General features: G+C 40.7%; 2 protein-coding genes across 3 annotated transcripts in view; one reads left to right on the top strand and one right to left on the bottom strand.

Moving 5' to 3' along the window:
- Positions 1 to 11,830: 11,830 nt before the first annotated feature.
- Positions 11,831 to 12,358, bottom strand: LOC101685655 (39S ribosomal protein L42, mitochondrial-like). Its single transcript, XM_045071674.1, has one exon. The coding sequence runs from the start codon at positions 12,301 to 12,303 to the stop codon at positions 11,875 to 11,877; it is 429 nt and encodes a 142-aa protein (XP_044927609.1). The 5' UTR covers positions 12,304 to 12,358; the 3' UTR covers positions 11,831 to 11,874.
- A 1,559-nt stretch (positions 12,359 to 13,917) lies between these two features.
- The window catches only part of TAFA2 (TAFA chemokine like family member 2), a 501,881-nt gene continuing 496,194 nt past the window's right edge, over positions 13,918 to 19,604 (top strand). For both annotated transcript variants that reach the window (XR_006604254.1, XM_004766579.2), the window contains exon 1: positions 13,918 to 15,427. The gene's annotated coding sequence lies outside the window, so the exon portion shown is untranslated. The remainder of the gene's footprint in view (positions 15,428 to 19,604) is intronic.

The following is a 19,604-nucleotide window of genomic DNA, read 5'->3' as shown; positions in this document are numbered from 1 at the left end:
ATATAGGCACTACATTTCCTTCTCTATGCAGGGAGACACAAGATGCAATTACTTGTTTCTTGGTTTAGAAAGGATGTCATAGCTTATCCCAGACCACTTAACTCCTGTGTATTGCTTACATGGCATTTCTCTGAATTCTTATAGGGTTTAACTCCCATTCTCTATAAAGCACGTTATACCAAGACCTCTTATTTATATGCTACTTCTTGCTTTTCCAGTCTGATTAATGTGGTACTATCAGTATAGCAGCCGGGACATTTTTTTTTTTTTTTTTTTTTTTTTTTTTTTTGTTTTTTTAAAGATTTTATTTATTTATTTGACAGAGAGAGATCACAAGTAGACAGAGAGGCAGGCAGAGAGAGAGAGAGGAGGAAGCAGGCTCCCTGCTGAGCAGAGAGCCCGATGCGGGACTCGATCCCAGGACCCTGAGATCATGACCTGAGCCGAAGGCAGCGGCTTAACCCACTGAGCCACCCAGGCGCCCCAGGACAATGTTTTTACCAAATGAGCAGGTCAGGTCTCTTTTGGCTGTATTATGTCAGAGAGCAAAAGTATTAATCTAGTTCTGGTTAAAACTATAAATATGTACACATAGCTACTTCTGATCTTTCCAATAGGGATAGAAAAACGATATGTTCCATCAGAACAATAATAATGTGTATACCAAGCACCAGAGGACATGATCATCTTATCTAGCAGAGAGGTCACATTTGGGCAACAGTTGCATTTGGGATTACTTTCTAATTGAGGTTGCTTATTCTACCATTCTCCAGGATGTGCCTTTGTTTGTTTGTTTGTTTGTTTTTGTTTCTGTAAGGTTCAGGGTGGCTAATTAAATGATGAGAACCAGCAGCCACATGCCCTTTATTTTTAAGAGGGGTACTGATTTCGGCTATTCCCCTTGTCCTCCATCCAGGGTTGATATACTTCTTTAAAAATTTATAATCTTGAGGGAAGGAAAGTTTCAGAGGCTGTTTCTGTATTACATAGATCTTATTCCACCACCTAAGAAAACGATATGGGGGTTCTGCAGATTACCAAGTATGTCCATTATAATTACACATTTAGGGACAGGCAGGGGATGGTCTGTGGACCCACTGTTAGAAGAAACTTGGCCAAGACTCCATTTATTATTTCATCCCCTTATGCTGTTTACTCTAACAGGGGAAACATGATGATGAATCAGTATCCACTCAAACCCTGAGTCCCACAGCCCTTGAAGAATTTTAGTATTTTCTTAGCTGAGTTATTGGATTAGGTCAGGTCCTTCTGGGGAGAAACTAAGGCACTTGTTAACCTACTACCAATAGCCCCAAATGTGAACAAGCAGAAACTTCCCTTTGTTGCCTAGTACAGGAACTGGAGGGTGTGAGTGTTTTGCAGTATCAGTCTCCTATGTTCATATACAAAGGTATCCTATGTAAAAATGATTTTAGCTTTTTAGTAGTTGCTCTTTGGTGAGTGTTCTGCAACTTCCTTTTCTTTCTAGACGTGTCCCTTTTTGTCTTGAATCAGAAGAGTAGGTCCAGCACTGATGAAGGTATGTGAGTGGGTAACCTTGTCTTTATCTGATCTTAAAAACTTTATCTTTTCACTGTTGAGTATGACGCTAGCATGTTACAGATGGCCTTTATTATGTTAAGATACATTGCTTCTATAATTTGTCAAGAGTCTTTATCATGAAAGGATGTTGAGTTTTGTCAAATGCATTTTCAGTTTCTATTAAGATGATCATATGGTTTTTATCCTTCATTCTGTTAATGTTGTCTCTCGCTTTTATTGATACTCTCATGTTGTACCATCCTTGCATCCCAGGGATAAATCCATCCTGATTATGATATATGGTTCTTTTAATGAGCTGTTGAATTCAGTTTGCTTGTGTTTTGTTGAGGATACGAAAATCCTCAACAGGATTATTGGCCTGTGATTTTTTTCTCTTGTAGTATCCTCATCTAGCTTTAGTATTAGGGTAATGCTGACCTTGTAAAATTAGTTTGAAATGCTCCCTCCTCTTCTGTCGTTTGGAAGAGTTTGAGAAGGATTGGTAATAATTCTTCTTTAATGTTCAGTAGAATTCACTAGTGAAGACATCTTTTCTTTGTTCTTAGCTGCCCCCAGGTATTATTATGTTGGTCGTCTCAGTGCTGGGAGTGAGGTGAGGAGGTAGTAGGTCTTTGAGGGCAGTGCCCTGAAAGCCTGAGGGTATCTTTCCTCTGAGAGAGAAATTGCAGTCGGAGGGAATCTCTCTCAAGCCTGAGCTGGATGGCTTGAGGGAGGATCTGACATAGATAAAGTAAAACTATTTCTCTTAGCTACTTCAAAGCAAAATTCTTAACTTTATGATCCCCTGGGGTGTTGCAAATTCTTAACTGGATTCTGGAGGTTTCATAAAAGTATTTTGGCTCAAGTACTGTTGCTGTCCCAGTGTCCCTGTTGGGGAGCAAGGACTGGAATTTCCTATTCTACCATCTTTCTGGCATCACTCAAATGTCTACATCAGCTCTTCTTAAATTGGGGTGCTAGGATGGGTCAGGAATTGCTGGACTCCTTGAAAGAGTTTATGAAATTTTAGGGAAAAAGAAAAATTCAGAGAAAAGAAAAATTTTTAGAGAAAAAGTGTAGTATCCGTTCTCATCAGGTTCTCAATGACTCTCTGGAAAGTGATGAGGCCAAATGGTGTTTACAGGCCAGTCGTTGTGTTGACTGGGAACTTGATTCAGTATCTTTATGTTTAAAAGCTTTTTCAGATTTACTTATTATCGTTGTTTTATCTGGGAGACTGATCTCCATTTTAATCATCATTTCCACGGGATGGGGACAATCAGAGTTTTATTTTATTTTATTTTAAAGATTTTATTTATTTATTTATTTGACAGGCAGAAATCACAAGTAGGCAGAGAGGCAGGCAGAGAGAGAGGGAGGCAGGCTCCCTGCCAAGCAGAGAGCCCTATGCGGGGCTTGATCTCAGGAGCCTGGGATCATGACCTGAGCCGAAGGCAGGGGCTTTAACCCACTGAACCACCCAGGTGCCCCACAATCAGAGTTTTAAATAACGAAGTCTTCAAAGACATCTCACTTATAAGTTGAAGCCACCCCGAGTTTAACGATTTTGGTGGCTGATAAACATTTTTATTCTTTAGCTTGGATTAAAATTTCTACAACGCTAGACCATGAATATTGACAAAGCACAGTACCATACAGAAGAGTACTTAATAGCAAATTACACTTTTAATAATTATGAAACAAATAGAACTTTCTTAAATTTTCAAACAATCATCCTGAAAACTAGGCAGGTTGTCTATAAGTAGAGGGCTTTTCCTCTGAATTCTAAAACATCGCTTTGGAACTATTCCATCCCTCCGTCCTAGCACTTCTCTGGCTACACCCTTACCCAAATAAGGAGAGATTGAAAGCTGTGTGATGTACTAGCAGCTGCCCAGTCTAAATCCAGAAGAGAAAGACAGACATTTATAGTGGCTCCTTGATATGAACTGATTCAGAGAAAGGGGGTAAAATTTGTGGCCTTCAAACTGGCTGGTTGCTAGTATAAATTTCACGAATACAGTCACTTCACAACTTTACTATAATCATTTCCACCAAAGAGAATGAAATGCATTATTTGTGGCCTCCGTTATATAAAATTTCATAGTGACATTAAAAAAAAAGCACAACCCTAGAATATGAGGCAAATATTTCAAGTAGTAATCATTTGTTTGGGTTTATTTTTGGGTATCTTCTTGCACGGGAATATTGTTTTAATCTTCTGTAAATAATTTTTACCTTGGAATTTACATCTCTTGGACTAAATGAGGTATATTTTTTATTCTTAAAATAATGCAATAGTTGAGAAACTTGTTGTATCAGCAAAGTTGCAATTTATGTTCTTTCTCTCAAGAGTTGGATTACACCTTTGGTAATTTAGAATGCCAAATGGATAAAAAAGAAAGTGTTTTCAAATATTTCATTTGTATTAGTACTTTTTTGGAGAGGTAGAGCATATTATAATCTCAACTCTCCTCACAGGTTTTTAAAGGAAAACAATTAGCTCTGCCAAGGAAAGAAATGATGTTTAGACAACAGTTACTAAGCAGAGAGGAGTAGAGTGACTTTTCCTCCAAAGATGTCAGAGGACTTTGGTAGCCTCAGGTATCATCATACCCTGTCAACTTGCAAAATGTCTAATGGCCGGCAGAGATGAGTTTCCCTAGAGGATATCCTTGATGAATTGGAAACCTGATCATAAAAGGATGGAGATTCTTATTCAAAACCACAAAAGACAAAATTGGAAGAAATAGGTCTATTGTGAAATAGAGCCCTCCATGAAGTACCTCCTTATAACAGACTTAATTTCCATAGCTGAGTATTGCATTTCCATTGCTGGATTTTGAATATTATTTCCATAGCTGGGTATTTCCATAGCTGAGTATTGAATATTTTTAAAATGACAAAGAGATTTTGGGTATGGGATAGGTTGAAGAAAAACTTTTAGAATTAAAGAGAAACTGAACACTTTTGGAAACTTCCTTTCCAATTCTATGAGTTGATGGTAAGTATAGAATGAATCTCCTTCTACCCACTTTTTCTTGATTTGTTCTGTGCCTTGAAACACAAAGAAGTCATTATATTATGATCTTTAACAGTATTTATTACTTGATTACAAGATTCATGCAATGTGGTGATTTGTTGTAAAGTTAATGGTTAATAATAAAGCTATTACTAATAAACCACAGAACTTTGGGAAGTATTTACTTTGAAATGTAAACTGGAAAAGTTACCCCTATGTATCCTTTTCACATACTAGTATTAGCTGGGCTTTGTCAGTGGCAAAGAAAGGACTTAGAAAAAGAAACAAAATTTTTAATAACCCTGGTATATTTATGAGAATGCTTTCTAGCTCACCTAAGGAAACTGATCAAAATGATGAGAGCCACTGGTCTGATTGATAACCTTGTACACTTGTGCACTGTGCTGGGGCCAACACCCCAGTAGAGAGAGCTAGGATTTCACAAGAAAGAGTGACCCAGAGAGCCCAAGCACCAATCCTGAATAATTTTGAAAGAAGACCTATTAACATTAAAAACCTTTTTCTTATCATACTAACAGTTCTGTGACTATTTTTCTACTTTTTAAATCTAAAATAAACATAGCTCTGTTGCCAATCTCTAAAATTCACTCTTCTTTGTAGTTCACGTAATTGGATTAATGAGCTAGAGCATCATTTTGCTATGATGTCATAATTTCTGCTTTATTAGATTGTGCTTTCCAGAGGTCAGGTGCTATCTATGTCCAGTTAAATGTGTAGTAAGTCCACTTAGATGATGATGTTTCAATGTTAGCCCTAATGGATCCCTTGCTGCATGTTGTTCACTTGTTTGTCATTACAACTTGGTGGAACTTGATGTCTATAGGTTTCCCATCAGTTGTCTAGCTAGAGATTCTGCTGAATACCTCTAATATTGGCAATTCCTCTAATTCTTTGTGTGGCTCATTACACTGTCTAATTAACCTCTGCATTTAAAAAATGTGCAGAAAAAACCTGGATGTCATTTCTCTTATTTTTGACTGCTTCCTTACGTACAATTAAATTTCATTATCTCATTGCTTTTTACTCCTTATTTTTTGGGAACAGGTGCATCTTCCCTTATGCTATTTAAATTTCTCATTTTTTATAAACCTTTGTCTTCTTAGATTCATGCATGTCTTTCTGTTGTGGGAGTATCTTCTATGTGTATAAGCTTTACCATTCAAAGATGCTGGAACCTCTGTCATGATTTATTTTTGTTGCTGTAAAGCTGACAGTATATACTACTGTGTTTGTCTAGAAATGTTAGTATCTGCCTGCAGTTTCACTGTTTTGACCCTGGCTGACCAAAATGCATGGAGGAGTTGAAATTCTAAAACTTTCCCATTTTGATCATGTTGGATGACAGAAATCATTCTATATCAGACTAAAAGTGGGAGAAAACTTTGTACAAGAATCTGGAGAGAGTTTGCTTGAAGAAATTTCAGAGCTTGAGCTCTCTGGAAATAATTACATCAGAACAATATGGATAGTGAAAAGTACACTGGACTGGGTACTGGGAAACAAGAGTACTTGTTTATGTTCTTGAATAAAAAAAAGAGAACCTAATTATAATTCTGGCTGCCCTCACTTTTTAACTGAATTACTTGAGCAAGTTATCTAACCTCCAAGCCTTAGTTTATAAATCATAAAGGGAGATAATATCTATCTTATGGAACTCTCATGAGAAGAAAGAGGTAAGTTAGTTTTCTTTCTTACTTTTGTTTGCCATTTTTGACAGAAAACTTGTAAACATCGCTCTCTACTTAGCTTCAGTGAGAAATGGTCTTTATGGTGTAGTCAGTTGGCTCAGTGGATTTCACTCTCCTCCCAATTCTTAGCCACATTCTGTGAATAAACAAAACTATGGGTTATTAATCTCTATTTAGTCAGCAAATTACAGAGGGAAATGGGACTTTGAGCTAAAGGTTAGGAGGACCCAGCCCCTTAAGGATAGCCCTGAAAATTGACTTTCATCTTGGTCCATACCTTGGGGATGGACCTTGCTCTGTGAAATCTTGGTTCCCTGCTAAAGTGAAAGTCTATCTGCTTCCACACCCTTGCATGGGGTAAGTAGGGAGAGGAAAGAGAGTAAAAAGGGAGTGAGACACCAAAACCAATTTAATGAAGCAAATAAACCTGACAGGAAGAATGAGGATTAGAAGAAATGGTAAATGCCCAGGATTGCTATCAGCATGGCAGAGCCAAGAGATGGACAGTCTGGAGCTGTAGAAGGTTATGTCACTTGAGACCAACTCTGGGTAACTGTTATGAGAATTTCTGAAAGAAGACAGCCAATGAATTCAATGAGGTAAAGTGGTTGAAGACCCTGAACTTCTCACCTCAAGCCAATGGAAATTTTTACTTTTGCCGGAGGAAGGAAACGATTATTAGGGCAACACCCTCAATTCCGATGATCCCGCCCTCCAATCTATACTGCTGAGACTGGTATGTTCATTGTGTGGACTGCTAATTTCTCACATATCTGGGATGTGTCAATTTCTTCCCAGTTCTATCCTTGCGAGTTGTTCACAATAACTCTGTAGCTACTTACTTGCTGCCTACCTATTTCTAGAAATCATAAGATCTCAGACTATCGTAATATTAATAACTCCTTCTGTGAGTAACTAGTAAAATAGGGCTGCTGGTTATTGTTGTTTGCTACCTTATATCCCAGAACTAAAATGTCCAAAAGGCCACTATTCATAAAATCTACTGTTCAGCTCATTAACAAATGGGTACAGGAGCACCTGGGCGGCTCAATGGGTTAAAGTCTCTGCTTTCGGCTCAGGTCATGGTCCCAGGGTCCTGGGATCGAGCCCCGCATTGAGCCCCACATCGGGCTCTCCCTACCCACCCCCCATCGCTCAGCAGGGAGCCTGCTTCCTCCCCCAGCCCCCGGCCTGCCTCTCTGCCTACTTGTGATCTCTATCTGTCAAATAAACAAATAAAATATTTAAAATAAATAAATAAATAAATAAATAAATAAATAAATAAATGGGTACAAACTGTGAAGTGCAACCAAGGCATTGTTTTATTTTTCTCCCAATGCCTTGTTGTCTTTTATGATTAACCTCTTGGTCCATAAAACTAATATGTCTTGGACCTGTGAAGTAGTAGATTTGCCTCTTGACTATCACATGATCCCTCTACTTTGGACTGCTATTCTTGGTCACTTCAGCCAGCCTCCCACCTTTAGAATTTTCCAGGCAAGGAGCAGGCACTTCTTTATAATTTCACATTTGCCCCCACTACTGGGGAAACAAATGTTAGATTCTCCCAAGGGTTTTTTTTCTCTCTGGTCTCTGCTGCTCAGCAAGCATCCAGGCAGGCAGAGAGACTAAGAATGCCCACCTCACCTCATACCTCCCTGCGGCTGACCTCGGTGTACACCCTAGGGAGCTGGGAAAACACCAGTATCTGAGTTGTCAAAGGGAAGGGCTCTTACTGGGCTCAGCATGAAGCTAATGCTGGATCTCTTCTTTACCTAGTTTCTCTAGCAATGTGGGAAAAAAGGTTTATGTGATTGTAAGTTAAATGAGTTGATTCTAACAACCTAGGGCTTCTGGAGTCTAGGGCTATTTTTCTTTGATCCTCGATTGAGTGTAGCATTGTGGAGAAGTGGAACTACCCGTACACCCTAGGAACCACTGTAGTTCAGCTGTTGGAGCAAATCAGACTTTAGTTACCATTCTAAAATGAGGCTTAGTGTTAAACTGTGCATGAAAACAGCTGAATGTTGGAAATAGAAACAAGTAGGTGGGGCTCTGGAGGTCAGCAGGACAAGACAGACTTTAAGGAGTACATTTGAGATCCTTGTTTCTGGTGATTGTGTGTGTGTGTGTGTGTGTGTGTAGCAATGAAGAAGGCATTGGTCAAGATTTCCAGAAGTCACTTGCGAATGTAATATCTAGATGAATGTAATTAATGTGAGCAGTGGGTTGGAAGCTTTAAGTCATCATTATTGGATATTAAAATAAATGTGATCATGTGTTATTCCAAAATCTTATCAGTTGAATATATTGGTTACTCATCTAGCCATCCATGTCTATAGCTTTACTAGGTGAAACACAGCTTTACTAATGTGTGGGATAATTTATAAAATACAAAAATAAAATAAGTCAATTATAATACAATACAGTGAGTGTGAAAATGGAGAGAAGTATCAGGTGTTTGGGAGCCCATGAGAGAAACAGTTACCACAGGAGAAGGGAATGGCAGGTGATTTCCTAGATGAGCGAATTCTGATGCTGAGCCTTCATGAGTGGGTTGGAATTAACTAAGTAAGATTATTTACAGATGTGGTGGTACCAATGGTTTCAATCAAGCCCGTGTGGGAAATCATTTATGATAGGTATTTTTCATCTCAACTCTTTGGAACATGTTAAGAAATCAGAAAGTAAACAATGTCTCTGAGTAGCCAAAAGAGATGATGTGCACCAACGATGCAATCAGTCACTGCTGTGTAGAAGTTGCTCGTGATTTCTAGTGGAACAAGTCAGATTTTATAATAGTGTTGATAACTCTGAATTGTAAATTAAAGCCTTGGGATTAATTAATTCAATGGCTGCCTGGAGAGTAGATTAAGTCTTGGAAAATTTGTGCTTCTTAGGGAGAAAGAATTACGGAGACATGTTCCATTGTATTGGTGAAAGCTGTTGGACAGACTGTATCTGATAATGGGAGCAAGTCTGGAGACTTGATAATCTGGCCAGACTTCTAGTTCTGACTCAAGATAGGTGTCCTTTGTACTGGGAATACTCTACTTTCCTTGGGTCAGTCCACAAGACCCACAAGAGGAGTGGACGAAGACACCGTGAGAAATGCTAGCCTTCTGGGGTCCTTACTGCACTCTATTGTAAAAATGAAAGCAAGTTCTTCCCTTCCCTGTACCAGGTGTTTGAATGTGTTACTGTAGCTCTAGCTTGGAGGGGTGGCAACTTTTTTTTTACCCCTTGAGTCTGGGCTGGCCTGATGAACTGCTTTGCCAAGGAGATGTAACAAACATGATGCAAGCTAAGACTTGGAAGGCGCTTCCCCCATCGCTACTCTCAGAAGCCTGTGACTCCCACCCTATGAAATAGCCAGGCCGGCCTACAGATGGTAAGAGACACGTGGCCTAGATACTCCCTGGCACTCCAGTTTACAGTCAGCCACTTGTCAGGTGAGTGAGGCACTGGAATGCCCACTGACCACAGACACAGGAGTGAGTCCCAGCGAACTGCCCAGCTGAGTCTCTCTGACCTCAGCCCAAACCGCAAAGCCAAAGAAATGTGAACTAAATAAATATTTGCTCTTTTTTTTAAAATTAAGATTTTGATTTGTTTATTTGTCAGAGGGAGAGAGAGAGTGCACGCACAAGCAGGGGGAGTGGCAAGAAGAGGGAGAAATAGACTCCCTACTGAGCAAGGAGCCCAATATAGGGCTTGATCCCAGGACCCTGGGATCATGAGCTGAGCTAAAGGCAGATGCTTAACTGACTGAGTCACCCAGGCATCCCAGTGAACATTTGTTCTTTAAGTCACTACATTGTGAAGCGGTTTATTTTATTTGCCTACTTCCTACATATAGGACAGTTTCGCCTCCTGGGTTCTTTCTCCCACCATGCCAGGGAGTAGTTCTCTTGCTGTAGTTCTACAGTGTCTGTCTGCTTATCTGATCCTTGGTGTCCTGATTACTGAGCACAAAGTATTTCAAGAGTTATTTGTTGTGTTGGGTCCTACGCTAGGTGATGGGGATTCTGAAAGTTAATAACATGCACATGTTACCTTAGGTTATATGCAATGGATTTTGGGCTTCCTTCTGTTCACCTAATTAGATGAAAACGCTGAAAAGATGAGCATTATTGAAAAAGAAAAAAAATAAGTGGTTAACACCAAAGAAACAAAACAAGACACAAGCACTAGTGAGTGGTTTGTATGGGACACTCCTGTCCACTTGTGCACTAGGAATTAGAACTTTGTGTTTATTTGTCTTCATATCCTAGAGCCTGGCAGAGTACTGGAGAGAACTGGTGCTAATTTTTCTTCTCTTTCCCACCACTTCTTTCTATTCTTATTCATGAACCCAAGAGCTTCAGCTAAGGTGTTTCTGCATCTGGGTCCAAATGACTTTTTATTTCTCTCTAACACAGGAGGTGACATGTTTTAGTAATGGTGCTCGGGAGGGTAGAGGAAAATCAAAGCCCAGACCACAGCAAACCAAACTCCAAAACTGTCTTCGGATTTAGGTAGATTTGGTTTGAATCCCAGCTCTGCCATTTCATGATAGTGAAATTAAGTCTCAGTTTAAAAAGTATGTATAATGAGGGTTTATCATGTTTTATGGGATGTTGTGAGGTCTTGAGATAAAGATTTGGGATCACATACTAAAGCCCTGGCAGAAAGGTTAAAGTGCCCCCAAGTGACATTTTAATAATCCCTCACAATATGAAGAGCTACACATAGTTACGAATAGTGGAGTTCAGCATTCCAAGCAATTACTGTTTACTACTTTCACAGGAGGAAAGGGGCAGTTTAAACAAATAGATAAGAGGCATCGTCTCAAGATTTCTACTAAACTGGGGAGGTATTTGCTACTTGGTTTTGGAGAGAAAACCAAAGATTTGGTTTTAAAGTCTAGGAGGTGCTAGAAATAAGAATACCTTGATCTGAAAAATCATTAGGAATTATCTGCATACTGACAAGTAGTGCAAATGTTGTGAGAGAATTTCAGCATCAGAGGACTCTGGATAAGAAATTCTCTGTTGTATTTTGCAATTAATGTATACATTTTTCTCTTTACTTTTATCATATTTTTATAAGAAGATGTTGAATTAGGAAAACAAGGATGAAAATGTCAGACTTTTTAAAAAAGATCTTTTTTATTTGACAGAGAGATACAAGTAGGCAGAGAGGCAAGTGGAAAGAGAGGAGGAAATAGGCTCCCCACTGAGCAGAGATCCCGACACAGGGCTCGATCCTAGGACCCTGAGATCATAACCTAGGTCAAAGGCAGAGGCTTAACCCACTGAGCCACTCAGGCACTCTGAAAATGTCAGACATTTTAGCAATAAAAATAGTTTTAACAAAACGATGACACTATAGATTTTCCTACAACCACACAGGGCTAATGAATTAGAAACTAGAAGCATTATGACGTAAGCTTTTAATTTTTTGTGGGGAGGGAAGGCCAATGTTCTTTTTTTTTAAATATATGAACACATTTTACTATCATTTTGCTATATAACACGTTAGTGAATATACTCAATGTATTTTCTGAAAAGGCAAATGAGACACAAGATAACATCTTTTCGATTCCTGAAAACCTCAGTATCATCTGTCTTTTGGAGGATCCAGTTTCCTATGATGTCTATGATACTGTCCACGAGGATACCAACGGTGCTTAGTAGTAAAGAACATTTTGCTAAGTTGTTCTATCATGGGTCCTTGCTCCAAGTGCTCATTTTTTCCTTCTAATCTGGTTTTCAGCACTTGGTCATGTGTTTCTTCATTATTATGCAGAGGATCTGGCCGAGGGATAGGTTGGGTATGTTCATATGGAATGTCCACAGAAGGGTGGTAGCACACTATTGTCCTGCCATCAGATGTCAAAGCAAGCTCTACTTTGCAATTATAGTCATCTGGTAGAGGAGAATATGTAGATTTATGATAAACACAATATAAAGCTCCGTTTTGAATTGGAAATAAATGTTTCCAGAGAGTTCTATTTGATATCACCCATTTTACTGCTGCTAACGCCATGGTGAATCAAAATCCTTATTGGGTGGTATGAAAGAAGATGATTTGAAGAGAAACCGATTTTAAAATCTTCTTCAAGGCATATATGTATTTTCATTCCTGACAGCCGCTCACCACGAGCCCGCCATTTTACCTCCGAAGGACAATGTTCTAAAGTGATTTTGTAAATGGCTAATTCCTCCCAACACAAAGCCCCAGTTTCCAATGCCATTTTTGCTTGGATTCTATCCCACTACTTAAAATAGCAGACACGGAATTACTGTAAGATTTGCAATGAAACAGTGCCAGTTGTTTTAAAACGAAAACTTTGCTCCCTGGGGGAAATAAGTTACTAGGTAAGAAGAATGAAATAAAAATCTTTGATACATGACATGAATCTTTTGAAAGAGACCATTTGAGGGTCTGAAATGATTGTCATGTGCTAGACTGATTCAAATCTACTATAGTGCAATTAGCTAAGATAATAAACCCCACATGATTTAGCTTCTGCTTTGTTAGTCTAAGGTATTTTCTTGTAAATTCTTCTCTTTCTTAAGCTTACACTAAGTTAGATTTTTCAAGTTAAAATAGAATTACTCCAAAAATTCAGAGTGAATGGTGAACGGGAAGGAATTTAATCATAATGTTAGTATATATTTTATAATTTAAACATACAGAAACGTCTTGAAAGCAAACTTTCAAATGGTAAGTTCACAAGATCTAAATATTAAACTTACTAATGGGACCTCTCTTGAACATCAGCAAAGTAACAAAACATAAAATCTGGGACACGCTGACCTAAATTACTTGATGCCTTTTAGATATAAAATATGTTGGCATTTCAAAGCATGTTAAGATAACATATAAAACATATATTCCATATTTGTTTGTATATATGGTGACTAGTGTTACTTTGATTTTATAGCTGGTGGAGGGAGCATGTGATATCTGGTTTGTCAAAGGTTTCAGTGAATTTATAAAAACACAAACTTTTAGAGCTGGAAGGAATTTAGTCACCTTGGAAATTACCAGTCTGTTGAATAAGAGGATACATATTGGCTCCAAAACAAAATCTTTGAGATATCCTTAGTTTGTAAGGGCCTTGTAAGATTTCACTGATTAGCATCCTATTTTTTCGCTTCAGATTTTTTTTTCTAAATCTATTATCACTACTTATGCTTTTAAAAACAATGTTCTAATCATTAGATTAAGGTTCTGCTCATGACCAAACTTGATCAAAGTGAGCCTAAGAAGACCGTTCCTTTGAGTTCATATGCATACAGCTTAAACCAACACCCAATTTGACCAAACCTGTAAGGACATGAACTTCCAGGGTCTTTGCTATTAAATTTCTGTAAATATCAGGACGTTCCTTTAGTAAGGACTCTGCTTGCATAGGGCGGCTCTGCAAATTCTCTCTCTAAATCCATTAGAGGTTGGAATTTAATAAAAATGCAAAATTCTTCCGAAACCAGATACCGGTTTCTTTTTGTTTGTGGAGAAACTGGAGTCCTACTTACCTCCAGGGAAGTTCTCTAACACGATTCTCCCTCTAGAGGGAGACATAGTCCAGCTTTTACACCGATTGCCGCCCTCTCATCTTTTACAGTCTCTTCCTTTTTCTGCAGGACCGCAGTTTGCTCTTAGCAGCATCCGAGAACAGGCTGTTGGGAGAGACGGAGGGAGGCGACGTAACCGGGTTCTGCTATCCCATTTTACTGCTTCACTCACCCCGGAGTGTCGGGACCTATTTTCTCCCTGCGTGCTCCTTGCGTTATACAAGGAGGCCCTCACTCCGTGCTCCCGGGACAGCCCGGCTGGTTGGAATAAAAGGTCTGGGCGGAACAGGGGGTTCTGCCCTTTACGGTGACTTTCTAAAAGACACCACCGGTGTCTTTTGCCAGTGCAGCGCCTGGGGTGAGAGACGGAGAGGAGGTTTGGATTACTAAACCCACTACTTTTTTTTTTTTTTTTCCTTCTGGTCATCCGGATTTCTTTCCTGGGCCCCCCTCCTCCGTCCCTTCTCTCTTCCTCCCGCCTTTAGCGAAGTGAGACAGGCAACACCTGCTTGCTTGTGTTTGATTTTGGAACTCGCACCTTCTCGGTGGTGACGGTGGCAGCGTCTGGGGACAGGGGACAGCGGCGGATTTCCCTTCCTTCCAGCCCACGATGCCTAGGGGGCCAACGGCTGGGCTGCGTGGGGCTCTGCCCGAAGCACTTCGAGGCGGGATTGAGGGGCTGCAGCTGGCTAGGGGTTGCTGCTAAGTGGACCGGGCGCCAAGTCTCCGAAAGGGCAGCAGCTGGGACCGAGTTGCTAAAAGCGGGAACAAGGGGCACCTGATCCGAGGAAGCTGACGTCTTGAGGGCGGAGGACGGCCGAGCGCAGAGCCTCCCCGCCTTGCTGCCCCGAACCTCCCCTGCGACTCCTCCACCTTGGAGACCTGGGACCTGGGAGAGCCGGGGAACGGGAGAAGTACGTGGCAGAGACTGCTTTCCTGAAGGTGAATCGTTCCGTCCAATTGCCTTTCCCCCGAGAGCCAAAGGGAGGGCGGGAGAGGGGGCCGGAGGATGTGTGTGTGTGCGTGAGAGGGGGAGACGACGTGAGGCGAGAGGAAAAGTCTTGACTCGGCGTTCAAAGCAAACAAATCAGATATGGAGTAAGGCAGGTAATTGCTGCAAGACCGCCTCGATCCTCGCAGTCGGGGGAGCCGAGCGCGCCCCGCGCCTCCGACGAGGACCGCGGGCGACCGCGGGCGCAGGCCAGGGCTGCGGGACTTCGGCTTTGCCTCGGTGAACACATCTTTTGATTACTTTGACACGGTGGAATAGAGAGCGGAGGAAGAGAGCCGAGGCGCGGGCGCTCCCCCTTGCACCCGCTCTCAGGGGACTCCAGTTTGGATGGCAAGAGATTCCTGAACCCTCTTTGCGATCGGAGGAGGAAACACGCGCGCGCACACACGCGCGCTCAGGGCCCCACTCACACGCCCTCCACGAGCACACACCGCCAGACTTGGGTTCCCTATGCCCCAGAACGGCAACGGCGGATTGGCATCTCGGAAGCGATGCAAGCGCGATAAGGCTGGCGCCGGCCCGCGGAAGCTGCAGGACCATCGCTAGGTGTTGCCGCCACCAGGAAGCCGGGCTGCAGGTAGGTGCGAGCCGCGTCTCCCGCCCCCCGCCGGCGCTGGGGACCCCGCGGCAGCTGGAGGACCCGGGGCGCCGAAGCCCTCCCCTCTTCGGGGGTCGGGGGCCGTAGGGGGCTCGCGGGAAGGCGCGAGGTGAGAGCGGGTGCTGGCTGGGCGCCCGGCTTCTCCCTCGCGGGCGGTCGGGGTAGGGGCGGGGGTAGAGGGACGCGGAGAGGGGATCAAGCACGCCAAGGAGGCTCGGGAGCGGTGCTCTCCCTCCCTGCCCCATTTCTCCCAACACAGCGAGCGACCCGGGCGAGGGTGGCAGTGGGTTTTCATTCGGTTCCCCCACCGACCCAATCCCTCTTGGTAACCATTTTGGACGCCTGATGAGTTGGGGGTCGCGTTCAAGAGAGGATCACTGGGATGTGTCAGGTCGCCTTTCTGGAATCCCCACTTTCCGTCCACTTCTGATTAGTTAATTCTCGGGCCTGTCTGCAGAGGGTGGGCGTTTCAGGGAGGCTGTTCATTTCCCCACCTCTAACTATGTTCGTGAAGAATCATCACGGTAAGTTCCGGAGCCTCATTTATTTAAAGATTTACTTCGATTTGGGAACGGACACTTCATGACGGAATGAAATAAAGCTTTAGTGAGGGATTCTCCGGGAGAGCTTTAGGAAAAGGACTATTTTACGAACAGCGTTCAGGAAAAGGACAGCTTGGAGAAACAAATGGTGTTTTCTTTCTTTTTTCTTTTTTTCCGCTTTCCTAATATTTGCCTCCCAAATCTTGTTAAGGGTACACGGCTTTTCCGCCCCGCTGCTTTGCTGTCCCTTCTCCCCTTCTATTCCAAAAGGCCAGGTTCCTATCAAGAGCTGTTTTCTCTAGGCTACTGATCTGCACTTGCCAGTGGGGAACGTGTTATTTCCAGAAACGGCCTTTGCAAAGGAAAGTTTGATATCCATCGCCGTATTTCTCCTAGAACTGCAGACTGAGCTATCTAGTCTCTACTTGAAAAGGAGGGGCTGTGGGAGCTTGCTGAGACCCCGGGTAGACGCGACGCTTTCCTATTCAGTATTCCACTTCCTGACCTAGTGTTAACAGCCTCCAGCGTTTGGAATCAGATGTGTACTTACTATAGTGGCTAGCGAGCCTCTCTTTCCGGGGAGTTAGCTTGACTTTGGCTTGTGGCAGTAAGACAGAAAAGAACAAGACTCTTCGTTTGGTGAGTGTTAAATTCCATCTTGGATTTTGCAAAAATCATTTTTGAAAAAACAAACCCCCCCTCCCCCCATATACAGCCTTCGCTCTGAAAAGTACCCCCATAGCATTTAGTGCAGAAGGGTCCTTCCCTCAGGACAATATGAATTCCAGTGATTATTGACTGGGTGATAATTATCTGGTTCCTGTCTTCCCAACCAGATTGTTGGAGACATCAGTTATCAGACTGTTATCAATTAACACTTTAATACTGCTCTACTAGGCAATGTAACTTAAGACAAATGAGTAATTTAAGATTTCTGTGTAAAGGTGCTAAATGGCAATAACTAGCAAAGGAGATTGGAAACAACTCTAAAGCCCTTAAAAAAACAGCATTAAGATTATTTGTATTTATTCCAGCCTTTCCATGTTAGCACATGTATTCTTGGACTGGTGAATCTTTTACAGTTTCAAATTTGGTGCCCAGCATCCTTAAAAACGATCAGATGCATTTTTCTCTTTTCCTACTTTATCTGTTCTGGATCTCATCCTGAGTCCGTTGTTTGCATTTTGACCATTTTAGAGCCTTAAGTTTTAAAGCCACCAGTAGCCATTGAAAGGCTACCAGTAACCACACTAGAGCTTATTATATTCTTATTTTCTTAATTTTTGGTGAAAAAACTGAATTACAATATTTATAGGTATAATGCCACTACCAACTGAATGCTTCGGCACGGTGACTTTTACGAGGAAGAACACAGTTTAATGAGTTGTTTTATTTAAGTTAGGCATTTTTGGAGACTAAAATCTTGACTTGTTTCTTGCTCTTTCATAAAATTGTGTAGTTGAGAATATTTGAACTTACATATTTATACATAATGCTATGATGATGCCTCTTTAAGAAGAACCAAAAACCTTGGTATTAAAGCTAACACCTATAATGCTCCAAGTTGTGCCAAAGGGGAATCTAAGGTTTCTAAGTATGTGTGATTTCTGAATCTGAAAAATGTTAGCTATTTTAACAATGATACATGGAAAATGAAGATTCATGGAAATGCCCATGGATCTGTGACCAAAAAGGTGCATATTGCTTAGAGAATACAATATTTACTAACCACCAAGTTATAAAATGTGATGACACAGCTGTAAAAAGATCTGTTTTTAGTCATGGCCACATTTCTTTTTTTAAAAATTTATAGGGATGAAACTTAGGGGGTAATAAAAGATTTTATAAAAATTATTTTGTATGTTATTAAAAAGTTCTGGTGGTGCTGGATCTAATCTCTTCAATATCTCATTTTAATGATGATCCTTTGACAAGACGTTTTTGAATATTGAAATGTTGAAAGTGCATTTTAGGGTTGATTTACCATAATTGCCAGTATGGATTAACCTATACGTGTAGGATAAGATGGGCCTTTGCAGCATTTTCCAGGCATTCTTGTGGGCTGTAGTAAAAGGTATTGTCAGATTCTGCCGAAGTTCAGCTGGGGCTGCAAACTGATGACCATTTGCCCGTCTGATGTATGTCCCAAACTAGGAGTGTTCCAGAGTGTCATCAGCTACTTCTAATAGATTTGAGAAGATGAAACAACACAGTGCAAACAGTTCAGTACCCCCGCTTTGAATTCTCCAGTATTTTATTAGGGATGCCTCATTAAGTCGTATTATTCTGCAGCTGTTTTGTTCATTGAAGATTCAAGTAAAAATAAAGAACTTGACTGTGCAATGCAGTTTTGCTTTCTTGGTGAAAAACCCTAAGTTGAAGTAAAATAAGCATCTGACATCGTCCCCTCTGATCTGTACCTGACATTTACAAATGCAATTTATCAACCTGTTCTTAGTAATGCCCCATCAAAACAAAGAGCAGACATGCATTCCTGTAGGCTGCTGCTAGATAGGGAGGCCAAACTAGCTAAATCAGCTTCATATCTGGTCTCCATACTTCCATAGTATTTGACGTGATTTATCTTGCTTACAACCCATTGATTTTTTTTGTTTTTAATGCTATATAATACAGTGTATTTGCCATTTTGTTCAAAATTCTTTGGTTAACTTTATTTTGAACTACTTGAAGCATTTTGAATTAGAGCACTGGAAGAACAGGAATAATTTCATAAGGAAGTTACCATAAGTCTTTTTAGAGAGAAGTTTTACTTTAGATTTGGAGCATAGTCTGAAACAGGGGAGATGGAACGGTAGGCCTAGCAAACAGAATTAGAAGTTCATTTTTATTTTTTAGCTGACATTGACCACTGCTTTATTTTGTCATTTTTAAGAAGTCTGATTTATTCATTTGGCACATGATTCAGGTGTCCTTGCCAGTGAACTATAACAAGTCTTGTTTTCTACTTATTTTCAACAGAAATTTAACAGGTATGGTTGGACCTGTTGGAATGTGAAGAAAAGCAGTATTTAAATCTAAATTTCTGTGTTATCTATCTAATCTTTATCTCTCTCTTTATATATATATATCCATATGCATTAGTATGTATGCTTTTAATGGCACCCATGTAAAATATTGGTTTTATGTTTAAGAAGAAAGAATGACTTTCAAAACAGTCTACGTTTTTCACTTTTTTACATGATTTACTTACTGTGCAACTGTACCTATGGTTTAACATATGGTTTATGATTGAGTTTAACTGTTTAAACCACTGTTGCATGTAATGTATTTTTCTCTTTAGTTTTTCTTCTGGAGATATTTTTATTTGTTACGGGACAAATGCAAAAAAAAAAAATTCAACTTTATCCTTCACATAGAGGTGCTTGGGATGTGTTTATTGACCCTGTGACTGGGAATTTCAACACATTTAAAATACTGAATATATTTGTATGCCATCTTTATTAGATATGCCTGTCCACAGTTAAACCGTGCACTACAATAGAGCATACTACACCAGTTTACAAATGGTATCTATAAATTTCCCAGAAACATCTTGATACATTTGAAATTTGTTAGGTTTTCAAAACCCACCCACTTCCAAGGTGTATACCACA

Source organism: Mustela putorius, unplaced genomic scaffold (assembly GCF_011764305.1).
Source record: "Mustela putorius furo isolate JIRA1106 unplaced genomic scaffold, ASM1176430v1.1 tig00003988_pilon_pilon_pilon, whole genome shotgun sequence".
Classification (NCBI taxonomy): domain Eukaryota; kingdom Metazoa; phylum Chordata; class Mammalia; order Carnivora; family Mustelidae; genus Mustela; species Mustela putorius.
This window is presented reverse-complemented; position numbering and strand designations above follow the sequence as displayed.